This window comes from Lontra canadensis, unplaced genomic scaffold (genome assembly GCF_010015895.1).
Source record: "Lontra canadensis isolate GAN:19392208 unplaced genomic scaffold, GSC_riverotter_1.0 scaffold5, whole genome shotgun sequence".
Taxonomy (NCBI): domain Eukaryota; kingdom Metazoa; phylum Chordata; class Mammalia; order Carnivora; family Mustelidae; genus Lontra; species Lontra canadensis.
Window position 1 is genome coordinate 39,767,219 of NW_022630999.1, and position 26,296 is coordinate 39,793,514.

General features: G+C 42.3%; 1 protein-coding gene across 1 annotated transcript in view; it reads left to right on the forward strand.

The window, feature by feature from the left end:
- LMNB1 (lamin B1) overlaps positions 1 to 19,638 on the forward strand; it is a 53,010-nt gene extending 33,372 nt beyond the window's left edge. The window contains exons 6-11 of the mRNA XM_032851952.1: positions 4,138 to 4,358; positions 5,184 to 5,409; positions 7,226 to 7,330; positions 10,888 to 11,007; positions 16,265 to 16,372; positions 18,857 to 19,638. Of these exons, the coding sequence (XP_032707843.1) occupies positions 4,138 to 4,358; positions 5,184 to 5,409; positions 7,226 to 7,330; positions 10,888 to 11,007; positions 16,265 to 16,372; positions 18,857 to 18,898 (822 nt within the window). The 3' untranslated portion in view covers positions 18,899 to 19,638. The remainder of the gene's footprint in view (positions 1 to 4,137; positions 4,359 to 5,183; positions 5,410 to 7,225; positions 7,331 to 10,887; positions 11,008 to 16,264; positions 16,373 to 18,856) is intronic.
- The last annotated feature ends 6,658 nt before the right edge of the window (positions 19,639 to 26,296 follow it).

Below are 26,296 nucleotides of genomic sequence, written 5' to 3' on the forward strand. Positions count from 1 at the left end.
TAGGAGAAGCACCTTCTTCAGCCAGAATAGTTTTAAATTTCTCTGTCTTTGGAGAGCTGAGGGGGTGGGGGAGATGTCCTTTTCTCTGTTCATTACTAATACAGATTTTATGATAAATAATATATCTTGAAGAGTATCTTCATTAGTTGATAAACTTTAGCCTCTTAGATCATAAAAAAGAAAAAAGCCACCCCTCTCGGTATTGTCCCATTGTGTATCTTAAAAGCATTTGGTGTTGTGTCATACCAGTTTCATCATGCTGCCTCTTAGGCCATACAGTTTCCTTTGGGTTATATGACTCATGTTAGTGAAGTACCCCTAAAACTTTATTTAAAATAGACATAGCCTTGGGGCCCTTGGCTGGCTCAGTTGGTAGTGTGTGTGACTGACTCTTGATCTCAAGGTTGGAAGTTCAAGGACCATGTTGGGTACAGAGTTTACTTAAAAATAAAAAATCTTAAAAGTAAATAAAAAAATAAAATTGGCATAGTCTTTAAAATACTGACTCCAGAAAATATTTTTAAATAAAATAGAGATGGTAGCAGTATTATGTTTTGGAGTTAGGAATTTCATATATTGCTTATAGCATTTCTGTTATTTCTGTCTGGATTTCTGACCGGTGAAATTAATTGGTTGGTCACAGTCTGTTTGGCTTGTGGAAGACTCCACTGGCATTTTGAAAGCACTTCTCAGTTTTGTTTTTTTAACACCCAGACTAGAAACTTCTATTGTAGCTAGACTCTAGTAAACTATTACAGTTATGTTACTTACTATAAAATAAGAAAACCAGGACTGTCAAGTCAGTCATAAAGTACTCCAGAGTGAGAGGTGAGATCTTACATGTAACCTAATTAGACCTCTTCATTTTTCAGATGTGACATTGGCTTAGTGAGGTTAGTTGCAGCCTGCCCAGAGTCTCAGAGCTACCTGATGGCAGAGTTGGGAAGAAGGATCTAGGTCTGTCTCTCAGGCTGTATTCCTTGTGTTTCACTACATAACAGGTGAAGTGCAGCTGTTGAAAATACAATTCAGATATTTCTAAATGAGTCACAGTAACTTTAAAACTTTTTTATACCTTGATTCTGTTTTTCCCCCACTTAAAGAACTCTGTAACATCAGAGGCAGACCAAGGGACATTTTGGGGTAAACAGATCTAGGCTCAGATGTTCCCTCTGCATCCTGAGTACCTCATGCCTTTCGTCAGCTCCCCTTTACATTCTACCTTGTTGCTCATGCTGTCTGCCTCCCACATCAGAAGTACAGTGAAGAGGTTGATTGAAGGAGAGGCATTTGAACTTAAATTTTATTAGAAGACTGTGAGGAAAAAAAAGTGGATTTCTTAGTTTATAGCATGGTTTTTGCAAATGCAGTTCAAGTGCAAGTTCTCGAGGCAGGAATTATGTTTAGCATCACTCTTAAGATGAATGCCCGCTTCTGATACAGTGTCAGTGGCTACTCTGATTTTAGTTAATTGAATGATTATTATTAATTTTTAAAGATTTTATTTATTTTTTTATTTGACAGAGACCACAAGTAGCAGAGAGGCAGGCGGGGAGAGAGGAAGGGAAGCAGACTCCCTGCCAAGCAGAGAGCCCGACGCGGGGTTTGATCCCAGGACCCTGGGACCATGACCCGAGCCGAAGGCAGAGGCCTTAACCCACTGAGCCACCCAGGCGCCCCGAGTGATGATTTTTTAAATAGCCTTTTATTTTGGCATAATTCTAGTTTTACAGAAAAGTTAGAAAGACAGTATGGCAGTTTCCTTCTGTCCCTTCCATAGTTTTCCCCATCTTACGTTCTCATGGCGTGTTTGTCAACACGAAGACACTGCTGTTGGTACATTACTACTAACTAGACTGTGGACTCTTGGGATTTTACTACATGTCTCTGCAGTCTCCCCTGGTCTATGACAGTTTCTCAGGCTTTGTTTTTTTTGACCTTAGGAGTCTTGAAGAGAACTGGCCACTTACCTTTGTACTGTCCCCCAGTCTGGGTTTGTCTGGTGCTTTTCCCATGAGACTGGGGTTATGGGTTTTAAGTAAGTGCCCTTGTCACATTGTATCATGGATCACATGACACCCACAGGGGATCAAGTGGTGATCTCACCTTCATCCCTGGTGAAGGTATTGTTTGCCAGGTTTCTCTACTGTCAAATAACCCTTTCTCTCTTTCCATACTCTGTTCTTGGGAAGCAGGTCACTGTGTCCAGTTCACTCTTGAGGGTTGGTGATAGGTAGGAAGCTCCACATCTTGAAGGGAGTATCTACACTGATTAAGTGGAATTCTATGAAAGATTTGTCTCTTTCTTTCTTTTTTTTTTTTTTTTAAAAGATTTTATTTATTTATTTGACAGACAGAGATCACGAATAGGCAGAGAGGCAGGCAGAGAGAGAGGAAGGGAAGCAGGCTCCCTGCCGAGCAGAGAGCCCGATGCGGGGCTTGATCCCAGGACCCCGGGATCATGACCTGAGCCGAAGGCAGAGGCCTTAACCCACTGAGCCACCCAATACTACCTTCCTTTATTGGCTTAGATGATTCTGTCAAAATGCCATTATGTCTCCCCTTTTTTGAGCACCTCTTGCTTTATGGTGCTGTAATATGCTCCAGGCTCATTCTATGTTTTCCCGGCTGTAGCCCTGGGATCAGCCATTTCTCCAAGGAGCCCTGGTTCTTTTTACTGGAGAATGGTACATAGAATTTAAGATCTGGATGCTGAGTGCCTCACTGGTACAGGGGAGTCATTGCTTCTAGGCCTTCTTGTGGTTGGAGCTAGGTCATATATGGGGGTGTGCCAAACCATGTTTACACACTTTCTATAATTGTATCTCTGGCCACTTGTATTTATATTAAACTAAACCCATGTTCATACAGATATTTCTAACTAACCCCATACCACAGGGTTCATTTTTGGCTTTCTTGCTTATCTATAACTTTTCTCTTTGAGAGTGAAAAACCTGTTTTCATCCACCCTGTTTACTTATTTGTTTATTCCCAGTGTGGATGTAAAGCACTTTCAGAATTTGTAAGCCATACCCCTGTGAGAAATGCATGTACTACCTAGAGTGTAGTGTTATCTGCATAGCGTAGATTCCACTTTTGATTTCTAGCCTTCCAGATTAGATTTTCGTACAGTATATGCCTTTCCTTCTCTGATGCTGCTGCTTGTAATTCTAAGGGTGTGAGCTATCCATCAGTCTTTTTGAGTTGATCACCTTTGTCATTTTTTTTAAGCTTTTTTTATTTATTTGACACAGAGAGATCACAAGTAGGCAGAGAGGCAGGTAGAGAGAGTCGGAAAGCAGGCTCCCTGCTCAGCAGATCCCCGATGTGGGGATCTATCCCAGGACCCTGAGACCATGACCTGATCCAAAGGCAGAGGCCTAACCCACTGAGCCACCCAAGCGCCCCAACCTTTGTCATTTTCTGAGGCTACTGAGATGAATTCTGTCTTGGGAGGAACGTAGAAGAGTAATTACCTACCCAGACACAAGGTTTCTCAGATGAACTTTGTGTTGCAGGTTGTGTGATTTCTCATTTTTTAAATACCAGTTACAAAGTTTTTATATTTACAGTAATACCTTAAAGACTGTACTGCATTGTGTAGTCTCTTTATGCTTACTGAGCATGTGAGCACAGGCAGTCCTACAAGGACCCTATCCCTGAGGTAGCCGAATCCCTTCCTCTGGTTTCTGAAGAAACCTGGCATTTCTCCACAACGTACTCTTGCCTGCCCTTAGATTTCTTTAGTAGGCAAGTTTTCTATCATTTTTAGTTAATTTATACTTTCGAGTGAAATGGCTTGTAGGGGCTAGACTTTTACTAAAACTGAAGCTTTTAAAATTTTGTTTTATTTGCCCAAATAGAGAAGAATTATATATACGTTTATGGCACTTGTATTTGATAAATTTATCTCTTTCCAAAGTCTTTTTATAAGCCAAAACTTTGCTGAAGCTGTATTTTATATTGGAGAAATTTTAGTTTTTAAATTCTTACAATCAAAATCTCTTCGGCATTCTAAAGTTAGAGATTCCTTCAGGTTCTCTTTGTTTTCCAGTCCAGGAAATGTTTTAAAAATAGCTGCTTTGTGCTAATGTTGGAATGTTCCTAGAAAGTAAATGTGTTCCTTTGACTCCACAGTCTAGAGCATGTTTGGAGAGGATTCAGGAGCTGGAGGACTTGCTTGCTAAAGAAAGAGACAACTCTCGGCGCATGCTGTCCGACAAAGAGCGAGAGATGGCGGAAATAAGGGATCAGATGCAGCAACAGCTGAACGATTATGAGCAGCTTCTAGATGTAAAGTTAGCCCTGGACATGGAAATCAGTGCTTATAGGAAGCTCTTAGAGGGTGAAGAAGAGAGGTAAGCACCTTAGGTGTCACTCTACCTCACAGTCTACATCTTGCCCCCACCTTTTTTATGTAAAGAGTAGTAACTAGGTTTGGGCCTTTGCAAAAATTTTATTTTAACATTTAAGGCAACTTTAAATATTTTCTCTGTTATTTTTTAACGTGGTAAATAGGTATGGATCATATTTCTACCTAAACAACAACAGATATTGTTTAAGCAGTCTTATTATTATTATTTTAAATGCTGGACTTTTGCAAGATATACAGTCTTTTTCTTGAGCTTTTGATTATTTAATATGTTGTAAAATACTTGATTTGCTGAAAGAGACTTTATAGTCATTTTTCAAATCAGGTTAGTGTATAAGTCCTTTGACACCTGTTAGAAAAGTTTCAAAGGGAATGTGTCTGATTGAGAATGAGAAGCCATTGAGTTTCATTGTTACATACATTGTGATTGTAATTTTATAAAAAGAAAACACAGGTATGAAAAAATTAGGACAAGCCTATGAAACATAACAGTGGTTGTGGTGGGGGTGGTGGTCAGTGGGCTGGTTCCTTCCCGTTTTTTCCACACTCCTGCATTATGATTATATTCTGTTCCTAGGGAAAACATTAAAATTATTACTTTTTAAAAGAACATTGTAATGCACATTCTAGCGCAAATAAACTTCTATTAGTTAAGATGTGTTGGTCTTGTGCAGCACATCTTCAGTAATGTTTTGCTTTAGAAACATATGTGCAGGAAAAAAAATGCATGTGCAGGATATTGATACCCTTGTTTCTAAAGTAGGAAAGTCACAGGTGTCTCATAAATGAAATGTTTATTTTTTCCATGTAGACTGAAACTCTCTCCAAGCCCTTCCTCTCGTGTGACAGTGTCCCGAGCATCCTCGAGTCGGAGCGTGCGCACAACTAGAGGAAAGCGGAAGAGAGTCGATGTGGAAGAGTCAGAGGCGAGCAGTAGCGTTAGCATCTCCCACTCTGCCTCAGCCACTGGGAACGTGTGCATCGAAGAGATAGATGTTGATGGGAAATTTATCCGCTTGAAGAACACTTCCGAACAGGTGCAAATTAGACCCCCTTTTTTCCAGGAAGGCTTTGCTAGCTGGTAGATCATTTTCCAATTGTCTTAATTCCTCAGACTTCATTTGGATTCAGTAGTTTTCACAAGAATGAGTTTCCCTCCTCCTTTTTACTTACAATTTCTTGAAGCAGAGTATACGTTCAAATAGGAAGAGGAGATAATACACTTAGTGGTTTAAAGTGTTTCTCCTTAGCATTTCTTTATGGAGCCAGAGCTGTATTTCATACTTGGTCATTCTCGCACAGTGGCCTTCCCAAGGATGAGGTCCTATTATTCCCCGCCCTAGCCCAGACTTGTGGAAAAGTTGGAGTTGTGAGTGTAAATGGGAGATAACTCTTTCACAGCTGTTAATGTTGGTAAAGGAAGGAAATGTGAGCCCAGACTCGGATATGTGCAGGGAGTATTTTTCTCTCTAAATGATGGAATGAACACTAATGATTTAATTTGTATAAAGAACAGTATGGAGCCCTATCTTGAAATTATTTGTTTAAAAGTAAACAAAATATTCATTGGGAATTCTGAGGTTTCGAGCTGGGGTCTTCAAGAGTACAATAGTGAAGGTTCTCCCTGGCTAGGCATCATGGAGCTGGAGGTTGTGAAGGGGTGTGAGATGATGCTGGAAGGCAGGTCTGAGTGTTCCATGTAGGTGCAGTGGGATGGATGTCACTTTCTGAAGCATGAGTTCAGGATTTGTCACATGTTGTTTGTGAAAATTACACCTTTTCTCCTCTGTCCTGTGTGTGGATGAGTAAATGATTTGGCTGGGCAAAGGAAAGCTAGCAGTTCACATACTAAAGAGAACAGGCTCCAAGCCCTCTTAGTCACGACTTTAAAAGTAAGAGTAGTCTCTGCTGCTCCCTTGTTGTAGTTTGGCTCTTTTCAAAAGGCATTAACAGCCCCATGTTGAGTTACTCTAAAGCTGGCTTTCAGCTTGGTTTATTCTTGTCTTTGAGTTAGAGATGGGTATAGATTAGTGCATCTGGTTATTTTAAATACCCTGCACCCTTCCTCAGGTGCCAGGCAGCCCTTGCCAGCATGGAGCCAGAGGTGATAACCATCCCTTGGGACTGGTCATTGTATCACTGACCCTTTTCAGCCCCTTATGCTTTGAGGAAGGGAAGTTAAGTATGGGCAGAAGTGGCATAGAAGAAAACGGTTATATTTTCTTCCATCTGTTTTTAAGCTTATGTGTCTATTTTTGTTTTGAGATTTTATTTATTTATTTGAGAGACAGAGAGCAAGAAAGAGAGAGCATGAGTGGGGTTAGGGATGGGGAGAAGCAGGCCCTCCACTGAGCAGGAGCTCGACGCCAGTCTTGATCCTGAGACACAATCCCGGGACTCCATCCCTGGACTCCAGTATCATGACCCAAGTCGAAGGCAGGCATTTAACCAACTGAGCCACCCAGGCACCCTTATGTGTCTATATTTTTAAAGCTTAAAGTAATCAAATACTACATGTTTATAATTGTGATTATGACTGCTAGATTGTATTGTAAATTTCAAAGACCAACCCAATCTAGCAGTGAATATGAACCATTTAGTTTGGTTCACATCCCTTCTCTTCTAGGTTTGTCTTCTTTAAAATTAAGTACCTTAATATTAAAACTGCAGCATTATTGAAGATAGTGTTTTGCTGAATGATGAAACCATGTTTTCTTCTTATGGTAGGAAGATGTGAATCAAGAGAAGGCAGCCACAGAGCTATCGTAGCTTAACTATCTGTGTAAATTCATTTGATTACCCATCACTTTCTGTATACTTGATGTGACCTTGTTTTACTCTGTTCATAAATAGGATCAGCCAATGGGAGGCTGGGAAATGATCAGAAAAATTGGAGACACATCAGTCAGTTACAAATATACCTCAAGATACGTGCTGAAGGCAGGCCAGACTGTTACAGTAAGTGAATTTAATCATCATTTAATTTAACTTCACTGTCTTAACTAACAGTTAAAGTGACTCAAGAAAATTTTTGACTTAAAGAGAAGCATTTTAGAATTGAGCATTAAAACATCTTTGACACGATTAGGGAATTGTAAGTGCTATTAAAGATTTTAAAAATTCTATCTTATTGAGAGAGGTAATTGACTATTAAAAGTGAAAGTATTGACCTTTGAATTCTTTTTATTTTGTCTACTCCAGTAGATATAAAACAGCTGTCTCTTGACTGACAATTGTAGCCCAGTCTGATTCAGGAGATACTGCTTGGCATAAAGAACTATTAGGATAATCTGTCAGTGCTAAGGTACGCCTTAACGTGATAGTCATCAGCTGTGGGTGACCCTCAGCATCATCTGGGTAGTGTTCTGGTGTCCAGACCCCACATCACCCTTAGTCACCATCTCTGGTGTTGGATTAGGGACTCACATTTTGAACAAAAATTAGTAAGTGATAGGTCCTGTTGTAAAGAATGACTTTTTAAAACCTATTTTAGAGAGGGTCACATGGTTTTTACATAGTATTCAAGTTTCTAGATTTATTTATTTATTTTTGAAAAAAGATTTTATTTATTTATTTGACAGAAAGGCAGGCAGAGAGAGAGAAGCAGACTCCTTGCTGAGCAGAGAGCCCGATGTGGGGCTTGATTCCAGGACTCCAGGATCATGACCTGAGCTGAAGGCACACACTGAGCCACCCAGGCACCCCTAAGTTTCTAGATTTAAAAAGAGATGGGCTTTTGGCACTCTGACTCTCCTGTGAGTTCTAAACGGTTCACTGTTGCTGTGTTCTGAAATGCCACATCTTTAAAAGTCACTAAATATAGCATACTTTTTAGAGAAGTAGCTTCATTGAGCAAATACAAAATTTCTTTACTTTTACTTAGTAAGTAGATTTTACAAACAATGTGTTGACTTTGATATAGATGCGAAAGAAGTCCACATTTTTATTCCTGAAAGATACAGAAGTAATGATCTCTTTTTATCAGTTCCTTTTAAAAATATTAAACACATATTTTTTTTAATAATTTTATTTTTTATAAACATATATATATATATATATATTTTTCCCCCAGGGGTACAGGTCTGTGAATCATCAGGCTTACACACTTCATAGCACTCACCATAGCACATACCCTCCCCAGTGTCCATAACCCAGCAACCCTATCCCTAAACCCCCACACCACAGCAACCCCCAGTTTGTTTTGTGAGATTAATAGTCTTTTGTGGTTTGTCTCCTTCCCAATCCCATCTTGTTAAACACATATTTTATGTGTTTAAAATTTATGATTGATACACATCTTACTTAGTGTTAAAGATCAAAGGCTCAAACTAGTTAAGACTTCCTTAAATAGTGTGTCATAGAGCTTGATACCCACTGTGAAAATATCAGATGCTAATTTTGTAATGGTAAAAAATGGGAAAAATATCCTAACCACACTGTCCTTTCTTCTCTTCAGTAATTATTATAGTGAGAGAAAATTCTTCAGTCCTATTATGTGTCTAATGGAAGCTGCATAATGTGATGGAAAGAATCTGACATTTTAATTCAGAAGATTCAGATTTGAGTGTGCTCTCTATCTCTCTAAAGTAATGTGAAACCATTATGCTAATCATCTGCTTTTTCTACTAGATATAGTTCCTCAGGGACCAAATAGATATATATACTATAGGTCTAGTGGAGAACTCAGTTATCATATGAAATGTAATTTATTTATTCCTTCCTTCCTTCCTCCCTTCCTTTCAGTAGCTAGCATTAAATGAGATAAGAAGCTCTCTGGAACATGGTTGTGATAACTAATCTTACTGTAAAATTGTACCAGGCAATAGCAAAGATCTACATATACATATATATATTTCTCTTATTTGTGTTCTGGAATTTTATATATATATATATATATATATATATATATATATATATATATTTGAAATTTTCTTGTAGCCACATTAAAGAGAAGTAAAAAAAGAAAGGTATGAAATTAACTTTAGTACTATATTTTATTAAACTCAATGTATCCAAAATACTCTTCTTTCAACATGTGACCAATATAAAAATGTATTAGCCAGATACTTTACCTTTTGATTTTTCTTTTTTTCTTTTTTGGACTCAGTGTTCGAACGTACGGATAGCCTCACAGTACATCTCCATTTTGACTAGTCACATTTCAGATGCTCAGACCATGTATAGCTAGCATATTGAATAAGGTAGCTCTGGAACAGAATAGTTTCAGATTAAATGACCCAGTAGGATTGCCAACATTTTATGATTATTATTAACACTAAACCAACTATGATTCCATAGGAACCATGGTGAAAAAGTGTTGCTTAAACTTAGGAAAACACTAACATTCCATATGACCTAACAGCCCAGATCCAATTGCTTTTTGTTTTACCTCAGTAAACACTCCTTGTCGCTTCCTAGTTACAATGCTGATGGAAGATCTCTCAGCTTCAGGTGGGCATCTGAAGGGGACAGGCTCCCTTCTAATCAGAAATTCATAGATTTTTCTTCCCACCTAAAAAAAAATACCTACCAATACTATTTCTAGTTTACCTGTTGCCAAGATGTGGCCATTTATATTGTGAAATAATTTGTGGGATGTAAAACTTTTCTTTTTTCATATGGTCTTTTAGAAATCTTAAGACCAGGTAGTATCCTGTAGGTAGTATCCCTACAGATGAGGACATCGAGGCTGGTAGAGTTGTAGTGATTTGTCCAGGGTTCACACCTAGGTTTTCTGACTCACATTTTCTCCACTCTACCAGTACTCTTTTGCCAATAAAATGCATTAAAAATATGGTAGAATTCCCTTGCTTCTGAAAAAGGAAAAGCAATTGTTTGCCTATTTCAGTAGTAGTCCTGCTTATGATTGATTAATGGGTTATTCGTTCATTCCCTGCATGCATTGTGGAGTTCAGCCGTAGACACTCATGGAGTATTGTGACACTGCCCCTCATTGGAGACATACCAGTTTCTATAAGAATATTCTAGATGGGCTGTCTGCTGCAGATTTTTTGAGAGGAATTAGTAGGATCTCTTCATTGACTGCTCTTGACAGCTGAAAGATACTGTTGGAGTGGGTCAGAGGGCTCCATTCTGGAAGAATGGCCCATAAAACCCTTAACTGGGTGCTGACAGGGAGAGCTAATCCTTGCTCAGTGACCCAGCCCTGCTGTGCGGTTAATCCCTTATTCTTCACAGCAATCCCGCTTCTGTCCTATTTTATGGATAATGAGAATAAGACCACTTGGCACACATTTTGACATGTTGAGGGCTAGGAGGTGAATGTAGACAGTGTTACCTCAGATCCCTGGGCATCAGCATTCCCATTTATTGGATGGGGAGGCTGGGGCCTACGTAGGCACTCTTGGACCCACGGGTAGTTCTACAGCGAGTCTGAAGCTGGGACACAGTTCTGAGACTTAGAATTAGGAGTTCAGTGTTCTTCATTATGTTGCTGTCACGAAGATTTGGGAGGGCTGGATTCTTGGTGGACTGATGTTCTTTCTTTTTTCTAGATCTGGGCTGCAAATGCTGGTGTCACAGCCAGTCCTCCCACTGACCTCATCTGGAAGAACCAGAACTCATGGGGCACTGGCGAAGATGTGAAGGTTATATTGAAAAATTCTCAGGGAGAGGTAAGGCCATTTTGTCAGAACCACTCCAGTGTCTGTTCCACTTGAAAGTTCTTTGTGCAGGTGTGATACCTTTTCTGCAGTCACATTGAAACGTGAAGTGACTGATTGCTTACACCAGGCCAAGGCTGCTGAGTAAATAAAGTGAAGAGGACTTCACATTTTAGGAGTGAAATGGGAATGTATTGTGGAGCACTGAACATGAGCACAGGCTCTGGTTTCTGCCTCCTTTGCCCTCTGGGTTTGTGACTTTTGGCAAGTTCCTTCGCCTCTCTTAGTCTTCTCATTTCGAAATGGTGGATAATAATAAAGCAAGTCACAGAGCTATGATAATACTAATGTAAGGAGTATAATATAAAAGAGATACTCATTGGGAAACACTCAGAATGTATATATCTGGCCTTTGGTGACTATGTTATTAGCTATTAGCTATGTTCCTAGCTCTCAGAATGTTTGTGAAACTCTTGAGTTTATAGATTTTGGAGTGTACATCTGCTTGATGGCTGTGTTTTCAACATGTCAGTCCTAGATTCTTATCAAAGAACGTTCCCTACCCTTACTGTTCCATCAAGACTCCCATGCCGTATGCACGCATGCATACCTGCCCTCCAGAAATGGGGCTGTGCCAGGGAGGGAGTGGGTGCAGGTCCACTTGCAGTTTCCCCTTTGGGTTTCTTTCTCCACTCCCGTGATGTCAGCTGCAGACCCCTTAACCCTGTCTGGTGCTTGGCCCATTGGCCTTTCACTAGAGTCCTAAGCACATCATGGGCAAGGACCTATTCTGATTTTCCCTGGCACAGAATAGGCCTTCAGTAAGAATTTCCTGGCTAAAAAAATTGTAAAAATTAAACACAGACCCTCCCTTAAGTTCAGAGAAATAAAATAACTAACAGCATCTGCTGTAGGTGTTTGCATTCCGAGTCCCATGCCTGGCGGTCTTCCCGTCTGTCCCTCACCAGGCGTGTCTGCTGGTTTTCGGACTGCTCTTTGTCTGGAATCCTTGTCTACTGGGTGAGGAGTTTCCTTGATCTCAGGCAGAGCCGGGAAGGGAAATGGCCTGTGATTCTTTCACTGTCAACCTCAGCACAGTTGTGCGAGATTTTGGGGCGGCTCTGGGGTAGTCATCCCCGATACTCAGCCTGGTTCTCAGGGGAGCAGCGTTGTTGACCCATGCCGTCAGTCACTTGTAGGCTTCCTCCTGATCTCTCTGCGGAAACCCTTGCTTGTTTCTGTCTCTGCACGTTGGGGTCCTTCCTCTGTGGCCACTGCCCTGTGGCAAGGATGGTGGCTCCACTGCGGGGCACTCCCCTGACGTTGGCGTTGACAGAACACGGCTCTCTCCACACGTGGCTGAGTGGCGATCTGCTCAGGTCCAGAAGCCCTGTGATGAGGGGCCCTGGCTGATGCAGCAGGCCTCATCTTGCCGTTTGTTTCTCTGTGAAAATGTGTTCGGAGTACAAGTGATCCTGTAGGAGTTTAGAATGTAGCAGGTTGAAAATCCCCCAAAATATCCCCCTCTCTCTCTGCCTGTCTCTGCCTACTTGTGATCTGTGTCTGTCAAATAAATAAATTAAAAAATCTTAAAGAAAAATTAAAAAAAAAAAAAAAGAAAGAAAGAAAATCCCCCAAAATAGATGGTAGATACCGTGATGGGGATGGGGCTTGAGGTGGTATTAGAGTGACATCTCCGTAATGCTAACTAGAGCTAACTAGAGCTCAGGTTTTCCTTCATAATTTAAATCTGTGAATATTAAATTATTTGGTTCGTTGGTTTGTCTGTTCTTTTTAACCAACTTCTGTCTTCCGCTAGCTGGGCTCTGTTAAGTGGCTTCTATCAGAAATGAGGAAAATATCATGAATACAATTTTTTTTTTTATTAAGATTTTATTAATTTGACAGAGAGACATACAGCAAGAGAGGAAACACAAACGGGGGAGTGGGAGAGGGAGAAGCAGGCTTCCCATTGAGCAGGAAGCCCAATGTGGGGCTTGATCCCAGTACCCTGGGATCATGACCTGAGCCAAAGGCAGCTGCTTAATGACTGAGCCACCCAGGTGCCTCATGAACACAGTTTTTACGTCTGTGGTTGTCAGACAAATACATTTGGAATTTATTTCTTTAATTCTGAAACTGTTTATTAGTAGGTCCCAGGCCATATTTGCAACAATCCATAATTACCACCATAAAGACCATTGTTCTGTAGGATTGTAGATAATTAGCTTAAGTCAGTTTAATTTTTTATGTAAATTTTCCTCTTGCTGAGGCATTGGAAGTGTCAGAAAATGTAATTAAACTGTCTGTAATGGGACTATACGGGCTCACACAACCAAAAATCCAGAGATAGTGGACTTGATCCAGTGGCTTACCCAGTGTCCTCAAGGATCTTCTGTGTCCCTGTTTTCAGAGCGTCTCTTTGGTTGAGGCAGGATGAGTGCCGGATGCTCCTGGAGGTGCCTTGTTCGAGGTTGGTTCTTTGTGGGAAAGAGCTTCATTCCCCGTGAGTTTTCCATCCAGGGCTTTACTTACATGGTACCAGCCTGGGTCACAGGCTCACCTCTAAACCAGTCCCTGGAGTCTGGAGGACAGAGTTAGCTTGAGCTGCCTTCTCCTCTCCAATAGCTTGATCTTCCTCTGCTCCTATGACTGTGTGTCCCATCTCTCTAGGAGAGATGGGGACCCAGCTAAAACTGGGAGCTTTCACTGACAAATGAGGATGGGAATAGTGGACAACTAACAACAGCAAATGTTGACATGCTAAAATAGAATGTCTTTCTTTCTTTTTAAGATTTTATTTATTTGTCTAGTGGAGAGAGAGAGAAGGAGAGAGAGAGAGAGAGCACAAGCTGGGGGAGTGGCAGAGGGAGAAGCAGGCTCCTGAGATGCAGGACTCAATCCCAGGGCCCTTGGGTCATGACCCGATCCAAAGCCAGAAATTTAACTGACTGAACCACCCACCTGTCTCTAGAATGTTTTTTGTTTTTTTGTTTTTTTTTTTAAGATTTTTATTTATTTGTCAGAGAGAGAGAGCATAAGCAGGGGGAGCGGCAGGCAGAGGGAGAAGCAGGCTCTTTGCTGAGCAAGGAGCCTGACGAGGGACTCCATCCATCCCAGGACCTTGGGATTATGACCTGAGCCAAAGGCAGATGCTTAACCGACTGAGCCACCAGGGCGTCCCTAGAAAGTTTTTCTGTGAGGGAACTAAGAAAGCCATCTCTCTGTACCTTCTGAAATATAGTCATAACTGAAACTTGTATATGTGAATGACAACTTACGTGTACAGAGATATCATAGTTTAACTGTCGGCTCTTCTACCCACAAAAACCGCTCTGATCTGTATGTAACATTTGCTGATCTCTGTGGTGTGGGTATCCTGCACTACCACTGTGGTGACTTCAGGCTGTCAGCATGTCGTGACCGCACAGAGCTGGCAGAGGTGAACATGTCAGGTGGCTTCAGTACACTCCTGAGTTGTGTACCTTTATGTGTGTAAGGCTTTAATAGGGACCAACTGATAGTACGTTTTGTAGACAGACTATGTGGGTCTTTTAGGGCACTTGATAGGGTTCGATATCTTGCTGAGAGGAATTTTTTTGATAAAGACATTTATCTATTAGCACCTTGACTAATAACAATTTCCTGGGCCTCAATCTCCCAATGATTTTTGGTTCTAAATTTGTTTTATGATTTTTCTATATTTTTTAACATTTAGCACACTCATTTTCTATACAGGCTTTCTGCATTACATTAATTGGTTTTTAAGTGTTGTCAAATGAAAAGTACTTAACCATATGCTTACACTAAAAGTAGTTAAATTGAATTAATTTGTATTTGTTGGGAAGGTTGCTTTTTCTGAGTTTTGCATTTGAGGACAATATTCTTATGTCATGTACCTTAAGAGCCCACATTTCCAGATGAGGTGTCTACACTGGTCACCAGCTGCCTGAGCTGGAATGTAGGAATTCTCTAGCAGATTTTCTTTGACTTTTCTTTCCTCATTTTAGGATGAATTTTGGAAAACTGGGTACTCTAAGAGCTTTCTGAGAATTCTTTTTCTGTTTTGTATGCTGCTATCCCCCAATTGATCTCTTACTTCAGAGCATTATAATTGACCTAGACTCACATGCTTTTTTGTCCGTGTGGGTTTGGTCAAAGCAGGCTGATATTTATGAAATGGCTATTTGTGTGTGTAGGCACTGACTGAGATCCCAGAACTGAAGTTTCTGACTAATGGAAACTCTCAGAATAGTCCATCTTATTTGTCCATGCAACAATAATCAAGATTCCCCAGAAAGTACTAGTGTACACTTTGCTTCATTTATAAAATATATCCTTAGACATATTTAATGTGGAGCTCTCATTTGTACGACACGGTTTTTGGTTTTCTTTCTTTGCCATTTTAAACTAGCTTGTTGTGTGTTAGATTCCAGATAAGCTTTTACTGACGTAATCTTAGCATCTTCATGCATGGAGTTCTCTTTCTTGAGTGACCTTAGGATCTGGTACAGAGTAAGGTGAGCAGCTCTGCGGCTCTCTGTGGGACACACTCATGTACTTGCTGGTCAGCCTTTTGCTTACACAGAGACACGGCTGCATCGTGCGAGTCGGCCTTCTCTCCAGGAGAGTCATCTGTACGCGAGCCTTTTGGCAGGGAATGGAAGTCGTTCATTCTGTCTTAGCTCCAGTGAGGGACAGGCCTGTTTTCTGTGCGGAATACGTTGGAGCTTCTCCACTAATGTGAAGAAGGGAGGGCTCATCTGTCTTGATTCCATTTCCCAGGAGGAACCAGTTGCTGAAGGTGGAGTGTTGCCACCATGGTCCCCAAGATCACAGCATTTGGCCTTCATTGTCATTTTAGTCAGCATTTATTTAGTACCTTCTTTCTGCTAGGAGCATGGATCTTGAAGCTGAAGTCTTGGGGAGTGTTATAAAGAATCCAATGTGCCACACGGTTCCCAGAGCTCTTAGTAACAGAACGGAATCAAAAGCATTGGAAACTTTGCAGCAGGTGTTTCCCATTGGACTCCAGGAGCTCCCCTGCAGGGAATATTGAAGATCTCAGAACTGCTACCAGTTATGCAAAATTTCCTGCCCAGTAGCTAAAGCTTTCGAGGAACCACTGTTTTCTTTTTAAAAAAATAATCCCTACTGTAGGAAAGGTGCTCTTTCTAAAAGTTCGGCAAAGCAAAGTTCCCTCTCCCTGACTGCCTTTGTGATTTTTTAGTATGGTTTTAACTTAAGTTGGAGCCACTCTTGTTTTCAGGAGGTTGCTCAGAGAAGTACAGTCTTTAAAACCACCATACCTGAGGAGGAGGAGGAGGAGGAGGAAGCACCCGAAGTGCTTGCAGAAGAAGAACTTTTCCACCAGCAGGTATTACTTTCACATATTTAAGTTTTATTGACAGAAATATGGAAAAACCAAAATCAATAGTGAGGTGTTTTTTTTTTTTTTCCCCGTTACTTGCTGAACCATGTAAGTGATTGGCCAGTTGGTGTTGGTGCGTTTTTCCTGAGGGTGTTAGTCAAGATAGCACATTAGAGAGTGGGAGAATACATTAGCACATCTTTTAAAACATTTGTTTTCTAATGATGTCACATTTCAGTTTTGTTTTATAGTGTACCTAGTATGTTCAGGTAGGGCCTGCATATCACTTACAAATATGTATGTATGGGTTGGAATGCATGCTCAAAAAAGAGTTCTGTGAGAGAGAAGTTTAGATCACTAACTTAGAGTATCTGCATATAAACTTTAAAAACCAGAGTAATACTCAACTGCAGTGGGAAACAAAATCCTTGCTATATTAGGTTTCTAATCATCTAATTATAAGATAGATTTTAGCTGATGCTTGGGCTTTTGAGAACACTTGAAATAAAGAAACTCCAAATTTGATTTTAATTAATTAAATTGGAATTATTAATAAGTAATGAGCGTTCAGTTTATGTTCTCAAGCTGTTTGAGTCAGATGATTAATCAGAATTCTTACCCTTATCCTTGTAAGACTTTGTCTCTGTATCTGCAGATTTATAAATCTCTGTTTTACTTCACTGGCCCCAGTCCTACTCCAAAAAACATTCTTGTATGTGGTTAGCCCCCGGGGTTGAGAACCACTGGAAGTGGATTGTATGAGGTAGAATGAAGTTTTGCATACTTCCTCATACATTTTGGAGGACTATTTAAGAACAGATACTTTAGGTTTAGCTTGAACAAGAAAACAAGGACAAGATCCATTTCCTACCCTTAATGGAAAGCGTTATAACGACTGGAAGTACAGTAACAGTGTAAGAGAGGTCTCAGTGCGGGACAGGTGGCTCACAGTAGGAGTTGGAGCAGGCAGATGCCAGAGACAAGGCCACAGGAAGAGTTAAGATCTCCAGGAAGTGTGCTTGTGTGGTGTTCTGAAGGACTGGCAGTGTTCTGAGTATTGAGGACGGGCATTGGTGTTCTGTGGATATTTGAGTTACATGTTGGCTGCCTTAACATATACCCCAGAGCTTAGTGCTGTAGACCAGTTTCTTACTTGCCGTGATGGTAGTTTGACTGGGCTCAGCTGGGCACTTAGTTCTTTTGGTCCACGTGATGGAGAGTGAAGTTAATGCTGCGGTTGCATTCAGCTGAGATCATGGCTGGGGCTGGAAGGTTCTCCCTATTTCTCTCCATGTTCCTTTATCTTTCAGTAGTTTAGCCCAAGCTTAATTATAACATAGCAGCTGGCTTCCAGGAGGGTGAAAAGGATCTCTAAAAGGCAAGGCTCATATTCTCATAGCCGAAGTGAATCTCTAGGCCTTCTCCAGTCCCAGGTGAGAGTAAATAGTCTTCAGCTCTTGATGGGAGGAGTGGCAGAGTCTGTGATGGTCCTTCGTTTACCACAGGGGATGTGTCAAGACTTGGGCACCAAGCATATCTGTCCAGTTGTCGGAGGGTGTGTGTCAGACATACAGGAAATGGGAGCTTGGTGGTAAGTGTGCAGTCGGGATGCCTGGGCAGGTAGCGTCTGCACACTGAGGAGCCAGGGAGACCCTGAGACCAGATCCGCAGTTGACTCGAGAAGGCAGACTGCAGAGACACGGAGGGACTGTGTGAGTGGAGGTTCATGGAGATGTAGGGACTGAACTTGAGTGGGGAGAGAAGGAAAAGAGGTCAGATGGGTGAAGCTTTTAGCTTTTGTGATCAGGGTAGGTAGTGACTTCAAGGTTTAAAAGAGGGAAGATGAAAGAGTAGATATTTTGACTTTGTATTAGAGAATTGGTCCAGTCGCCTCTCGAATTGATTAGAGGGTTTTTTTTTGTGACCTTCAATAAGCCAGTTTCAGCCCAGTCCGGCAGTAAGTCACAAGTTGGACTGTGAGGGAGGGAGCCATTTTGACTTCACATTTGAGGGTGAAGCCAGAGCACGTGCTCTGGGATGTGTAAGCGGAGGACCCAGCCCGTCAGGATCCCTGATGTGGTTCCAAATGGAACCTGCTGACCTCCTGTTTCCCAAGTTATAAAAGGAGATTATTTATTGAACAGCAGCTTTCAACTTCAGCTGCATATTATAATTAGGGAGCTTTAAAATTACATATAAATAGATAGACTTCTCCATTTAAATGAGAAACTCTCATTTAGTTGGTCTAGGCACCTAGATCAGATTTATTCTTTAAGCTCCTCTAGATCCGAATGTGCAGCTGGAGTTCAGTGTCGCTGTTCTCAAATTTGTTGGAAGGAGTCTGTAAGAAAAGGTTAGAAAGGGTACGTGAGAGATGATAAGGATTCATTCGCAGTCAGGTAATACGGATTTGTCCTGTCTCTGCCTTAGTTGAAAGTAGTGTTATCTACTTTCTTAGCACTGATCTGTCTTTCTCCTTTGCCTCATCAGGGAACCACAAGAGCATCCAACAGAAGCTGTGCAATTATGTAGACTTCTCAAGTCAACGGTCTTCCTCCAAATAAAGAAGTATGGTAATCCTTACCAACATGCAGTGCAGAGCCTTCTCAGAAGCACAGAATATTTTTGTATTTCCTTTATGTGAATTTTTAAACTGCGAATCTGATGGCCTTAATTTCCTTTTTTGACACTGAAAGTTTTGTAAAAGAAACCATATCCATACACTTTGTTGCAAGATGTGAATTATTGACACTGAACTAACTGTGTACTGTTTGGGAAGGGTTCCTCAAATTTTTGACATTTTTTTGTATGTGTGTTTTTTTAAGTTCTTATGAGAAGGGGATGGGAGGGTAAATAAACCACTGTGTGTCTGGGTATAATCTGACGATTGCTCCATCTAGATTAGCAATCTGCTCTTGATTACTCTCTGCTATATATAATGGTGCTGTGAGGGGGGGCATTTTTCAATATATCGAACTTTTGTACTGAATTTTTGTAATAAACAATCAAGGCTACAAAAAATTTTTTTTAATAGAAAAGAGAAATTTTGTAAGAAGGCAATATTAACCTAATCATCATGTAAGCACTCTTGGATGAAGGATTCCACAAAACTTTGTTTTATGGTTACTTCTCTTAGATTCTGAATTCATGCGGGGATGGGGGGTGGGAGGGAAGGGTTTCTCTTAAAACGCATTAGCTGTGTTTTTAAAGATAGTGTAACTTGCTTTAATTTCCTATGTTACATTAACAAATAAACGCTGTTTTAATATTAATCTACTGTCTTTTTTAACTTTAGTTAAAGCCTCATTTGGGGGGGAAATACTATCTTGGTTTTGCTTTTCATAAAAATAATTTGGCTGCTTGTTTAGGCTAGTTGTTTCTTTAAGCTTTGATGATGAGGAAGATAGACTGTATTTGTGTTCTGGTGTCTTCCCCACCCCTTTTCAGTACTCTGTTGTCATTACTAACGGTAGTAACGATAATAAGAACAGTGATAATAGCTAAGGTTTTGGAGCCAGGCCTTGTGTGCAGTGCTTTATATTTTTGAGCTTATTAACAATAAGACCTTTCAAAATCTCTTCACATAGGAAAGCCAAACAGGAACAGGGACAGTGGCAAAGGATGCTGAGGAAGACATTCCTCTCAAAGGAAGAAGATGGAGATAATACCTAGAATCTAGTTTGACTGTCCTGTAAAGTAGAGAAGAGATACTGAGTAACAGGGACCTTCTAGGGGATGAAGGTGTGAGTGCTCTGACGTAGGTAGGTGTGTGCTGTGGGCCGCTTGGTTGTGTGTGGGGGTGACTAGGCCGTCATTTGTTAGGGGCTTGGGGCGTTTTTGTCATGAGATTGCTTTAGCCAAGTATGTTCATCTTAGAGAAAGTGGAAAGTCTGGACAATCCTTAGAGCAGACAGATGATCAATTTCGGAAGCCAACCCAGAGTCAGTGTTTGGTTTTCCCTTAAAATATTCCTGCGGGAAGCTGTGCAAAGACTACCAGCTTTCCCTTGAAAATAACTCACAAAGTCTCAAAATTACTGTGCTCTGCAGATTTACTGCAGACTCTGGTGCCGTCACAGACACAAGATAAATGCCGGGGGGGATGCTCTGTCTGGTGAAGCAGATAAAATGATCACTTCTCAACACAGATGGATCTTCAGAATGAGAATGTTCCTGTGGATGGCCAGCCACGGCTTGGAACCGTTTTGCCACAAGATGGGGTTCTTGTCCTCAGAATACATTCGGGATACTTTACTGCTGGGTAAACGAGGTGCTGGAAGGCACACTTGCAGGAGGTAGGTGTTAGGAAGCATTGGCGCCTGTGACCTGGACGCGTTGTGCCTGCTCCAGTGACACAGATGTCCGTCTTGTGAGTTAGAGTGAAAATCCAGGCCCTGTTAGCACAGGGTGTGATGTCCCTGGACGTGTAGCAAGCCGGACACTTACTCAGTCTGACAAAGTTGAGACTAAATTGAGGTTTTCAGGAAGCAAGCAGCGCTTGTGTCTGTCCCCGCTGAGTGGGAGAGGCAAAGGGTCCGAGCCCCTGTTGCCCCTGCGTCTTCTCTGTGTTGCCACATTCGAGGAGCTTACGGGTATGTTACTGGATTATCAAACTCTTTTACAAGCACGTAATCTCCCCTTCATTTTGTCTTTGGTGTTCTGGTTTCCACCACTATTTAGACAGGGTTGTTGTTCTTTGTTTATTTGTTTGTTTAAGTAGGCTCCATGCACAGTGTAGAGCGCTGTGCAGGGCTTGAACTCATAACCCTGAGATCAAGACCTGACCTGAGACCAAGAGTTGGGAGCTTAACCGACTGAGCCACTAGAAGGGATTTTATTCATTTGTTCATTCATTCATTCATTCATTCATTCCTCTTATGTGTAGGTCTCATCTCTCTTTTCTTCATTAAGAAAATTCAGGGTGTTCTTATTTTGTTGAATCATCTCTTTCCTGTTGTGTTCTTCCCTTTGGTGATTTCTTTTAGATTTATATTTAACCTATTCTCTTTCATATCTTTTTTGTTTTAAAGATTTTATTTATTCATTAGAGAGAGAGTAGGAGAAGCAGACTCCCTGCTAGGCAAGTAGCCCAATTTGGGGCTCGATCCCAAGACCCCAGGATTGTGACCTGAGCTGAAGGCAGACTCTTAACCAACTGAGCCACCCAGTGCCCCCTTTCATATCTTTTACATTTCTCTGTGTTGTATTCTCAATAACTTCTTTGTATTTATCTCACTAATCTTGTTCTCAGCCTTATTTTTTTTTTTATCCTTATTGAATTTGTAATATCATTGACTATACTTTTCATTTCTGGAATTATCTTTGATTCTTTTTCAGATTTGCCCTTTTTTCAACTCTTCTTCCTTTTGTTTTTCTTCCTTTTAAAGAGTTATTCTAATCACACTTGTTCTACAGTTTCTCTTCTATGTCCCTGAGTTCTTGAAATTGTAATTTTTCTGTTAGCTGCAGAGAAAGGAATGGTTTACTTTGTCATGGGGTTTTTAGGATTGTGAACTTTTCTTCAGCAGGGGTTGTTTATTTTGTGAGTGGTTTGTATCCCTACCATACAGAGTAATTTGGGGGTTTCCTGTGCCAACTCCCCAGTGATGATAGTGGACTGGACCTTTGTTGCCGTTTACTCCTATTGCGGTGGTGAAAAATGCTCTCGGCTGCTGGTGCATGGGTCTTCTTGGTTCCTTAGAGGTCGCTTGTACCTGCTGCCTCCAGTCCCCCATCAGAAGTTTGGCTTTGCTCTGGGCCAGCTGGCTCGCTGTAGTGGGAGGTGTGGGAGCACCTGATGGTTCTCAGCCTTTTGCAGCGGGCTCCCTTCTGGGTCCTGCCCGTGAATGGAATGCGTGCCATGTTTCTTACCCCGACCTCCATCCCTACACTGAATGCTTGCTCCTTTATGGCACCTAGGTAGTTTTTGTTCTTATTTTAAGCTTGGCTCTATATTACAATGTAGATTTAGTTACAGTTTATCAGGTTTACCCTGAAAGAAGCAGTCCTCCTTGCCGGCTTATTTCCGCATCACACATCAGTACAAACATCGGCGCACTTATTTGCATATGTGTATGTGTATGTATTTTGAGAGAGATGATTATTCTAAATCATGTTCCTTGTGGTTTCAATTTCTCACCCACCATCCCTTCCATGAATTCTTAAATTACAAAGAAAGTTCTTTGAATGCCCTTTCTTTTCCTGGCCAAATCACATGTTAAAAACAAAATGGGAAATTGAGAAGGATCTTTAAATAACCCCTGCTTGTGAATCACTGGCTCCTAAACAAAATGCAGATCTTTTTAGTTCTGTTTTGGGAAGGAGCAGCATGGGAATGAATTTTAGGAGGTACCACCAAAGGAGAATGACTTGAACCTCTGACTCCAGGTTTTGGTATTTCCACAAGAGTTACCTGGGAAAACCCAGAATTCTGAAATGGGGAAGACTCCTTCCCTCTCCTGCCAGAAAGGAAAAGGCACAGAAGGACACAATATTTAGTATTCTGTGTTTCTGCCATTTGCCTGTTTTACTAATGAGATACTCAGAACTGAACTGATGGCAAATACATGTACAACTCACAGAAGTTGTATTTCAAGGTGTAGGGAGAGCATCACGTGAACGTGCTGAATGGGGAAGAGAGTCGCTAATCAGCGGTGGACAGTAGGGGGAGTGGGCGTGGCTTGGTCGGGCCGACTGAGGGTGGGGGACGATCAGAGAGGCTGACTCAGAGAGGCTGAAGGGTGGCCAGTCGGCTCTGGAGGCCCCACACCTAGTGTGTGAATTCCCTCCCTGCCCCCTTCCTACTGTGACGTCTTTTCCTTCATTTCCAGCAGCACAGTAGATCTGTCTTCTGCTGACTTTTCTCCAGAGGCACAAATGCACCTCAGTGTGAGGAGGCAGCCTGTTCTGTAGCTTAATTACTTTCTGGCGATAAAGCACACACATGCGTCAGATGACGTGACTGCTTCCTCCACCAATCTGAATTGGAATTCATCGGAACTGGAGTTGGAATTCTCGGCTCAGGTGCCGTCCAAGTTTGCTCATGGAGAGAAATGAAGCTCTTGTTCCATTTCAGTAATTTTCGTCCCTCCTTTGGCTGTTATTGCTTCTGATGGGCCCTGGTCATGGGGTTCTAAAGATTTCTCTGCCTCCTTCATATCATTTTCTTAATCATTGGTGTTGATTTCTTTGATCTAGAATAAGAAAATCCTCCCTTGCCTTTTAAGCCTTTCTTCGGGGTACACTGAGTCCACAGCCTTAGTGCCTCATCCTCTCGGCTCCCAAGGCCTCCCCCAGGCTTCTGGATTTCCCCGCATGTTCTGTGTTGGGGGCCCAGCCCCCCTGAGAACTGTGCTGACTCAGAAATAACTTCACCAGTACTTTTTTTTTCCCTCAGTGTTTGTGACACAATCTGGATAATTCTTGTTTGTCGAATGCACTGGAGTGTTTCTCTGACCACCTTCCATACAGGTCCGTGTGCTACAACTTAACTTCTGTTCCCAGTGTTGCCTGGAGTGTCACTGTGTCCCCAGAGGGATGCGGGGGAGCTCTGCTGAGCAGGTCCCGTCTGGCCAAAGCTGGCTGAGAGTGGTTTCCATATGACTCATTCATTGTCCCGTTTCCCCAGCTTGGAGTCCCAGAACCCTTGTGTTCCTTTTCCCTTCTTTTCCCCCCTCGCTCTACATTTGAGCCAGGGAGATTCCCGGCTCACACCAGCCTTCACCAAGTGCTACTTTCTGAGTTAGCCGTGGCAGCTGGAACATTCCCTTCCGAAGCCCGGGATTGTGACACGACCCAGCCTTCCCACGCCACGTACTGTCCGCTCCCCACTCCTCTGTTAGGCCACCTTCCAGCCAGTGTCAAGAGGGAACGGAACCCAGGCTCTATTTGGGGCCAGGATTTTCCTATGATTCATTTTCCCAGTTGCCAGTTTCTTTTGTGTTCTTCTCCTGCTGAGAGAAAAACTGGAAATGTGAACCTTAGAAAAGAATGAGCCGAAGACGATACAGGAGTGGAGTGCCTATTGCGTAATCACCATCAGTCCCTGTCACAAAGACCACCAGGGACCTGGCCTGCACTCAGGGCTGTGGCCGTGGGTCCCCAGGAACAGTGCTTCTGTGTACAAATCTGGGAAGGGGGACTTCTGTGGAGAAGGAAGGGGTTGGGCACAGAGGAGGATATTTGGGTGACTCGGGCCGGCCTGCAGGGGCCTGGGGAACTTTGGGGGCCTGGCTAAGAGAGAGTGGCAGTCGCAGGGTTCTTGAAGTGCAGTGCTGCCCCTCAAAGTTACCTGACATATGGTTCGCGGTACTGCACTGGCTAAGGGGTATCCCTTGTGTTGCTGAGGCACTAACCGGCCCAGGAGTTAGCTCATTTATTCACTCAGTGGCCATTCCCCGGGGGACTCGGTTCTGCCCAGCGCTGCTGGAAATACCAAGATGAGAGATCCGGTTGTATTCAGGGGAGCTCAGTCTGTTTGCCCAGGTCTCTATCTGACAGCTCTGCTCACTTTATCCCAGGCGGCTGTCAGAAAATAATTTACGGAACGAGTTTACAAACGGAAAAGGTGCTATTCGTTGTCAAAAATGAATGGGAACAGTTCCAACTGTCAGATAGTCCCCAAATCCCCATTTCCAGTCTCTGTTGTTTCATATGTTCCTCAAATGAGCGGCGAGTGTAATAAATACGATTTGCATGGTGCCCCGTAGAAAACGCTTTTGTGCTGATGAGCTGCCCTGAATGTCTCCGGCCGCAAAGCCATAGCTGAGTGAGGGGCAGGCCAGGAGGAACGGCTTCCCACAGCCTGTGCTCAGGCTCCATGTCCCCTCCCGGAGCTCAGTGTGCTGCAGGACGTGCTTTTCTTTCTTTGTTTACTATTTTTTTTTAAGATTTTATTCATTTATTTATTTATCTATTTGACAGAGTGCGAGAGCAGGCAGAACAGCAGAGGGAGCGGGAGAAGCAGGCTCCCCTGATGCGGGGCTCGATCCCAGGACCCTGGGATCATGACCTGAGCCGAAGGCAGTTGCTTAACCAACTGAGCCCCCCGGGCCCCCCAGGATGTGCTTTTCTTGACATCAGGGAGGTAATGTTGCCTTGTGATGTCAAAGTCTCCCCTGGGGGAGAGTCACCACTAGGTAAGCTAAGCAGAGGTGCTAGAGACTCGGCAAGTCCTGGAAAGCAGGCTGGGCCTCAGCGGAGCCATGTGTTCACTGTGTATCTGGGAACTGTGGAAAGTGTCCCGGGGTGCGTACAAGTAGCCCCACTTTTCCTACTAGAGGGGGCAGCCTCCAAATAACAGGAATGATTGGAACTGGTGATTCAGCCCTGATACGAAAGGAAGTTAAAACAAAAAAAAAAATTTTTTTTAACGATAAGAAGATTAACCATTCTGTGAAACATGCCAAGTGTAGTTCTGGGTCATGTTCCAAGTTTGTACTTCCCCACATGGGGTGGAGGGCCCAGACAGGCTGGGAAGAGACGTGGAAGCGTTGATTTCACCTTGGAACTAGCTTTGTGAATGGGAACCCCTGGAGACAGACACGCTTGGGGCTGCCAAGTGCGGTCGTGAGAAAGCTGGCGTTCCTGCTTCTCTCTTTCCCTCACCCTGAGACTCAGCCCCATGACAGGGTGTCGACAGGAGAATTAAATTAGATTGTGTAGAAAGATCACACCAAGATAGTAGGTCTAAGTAAATAAATAATAATTTAAAACCAATGATTACTTTGGAATTTTTTTTGAAGATTCACTTACGTGAGAGAGAGAGCAGGGTGGAGGGGCCAAGGGAGAGAGAGAAAGAATTTGAAGCAGACTCCCTGCTAAGCGTGGAGCCCCACAGGGGGCTCGATACCACAACCCTGAGATCATGACCTGCGCCGAAACAAAGAGTTGGACGCTCAACCTACTGGGTCACCCAGGTGCCCCTGGAATT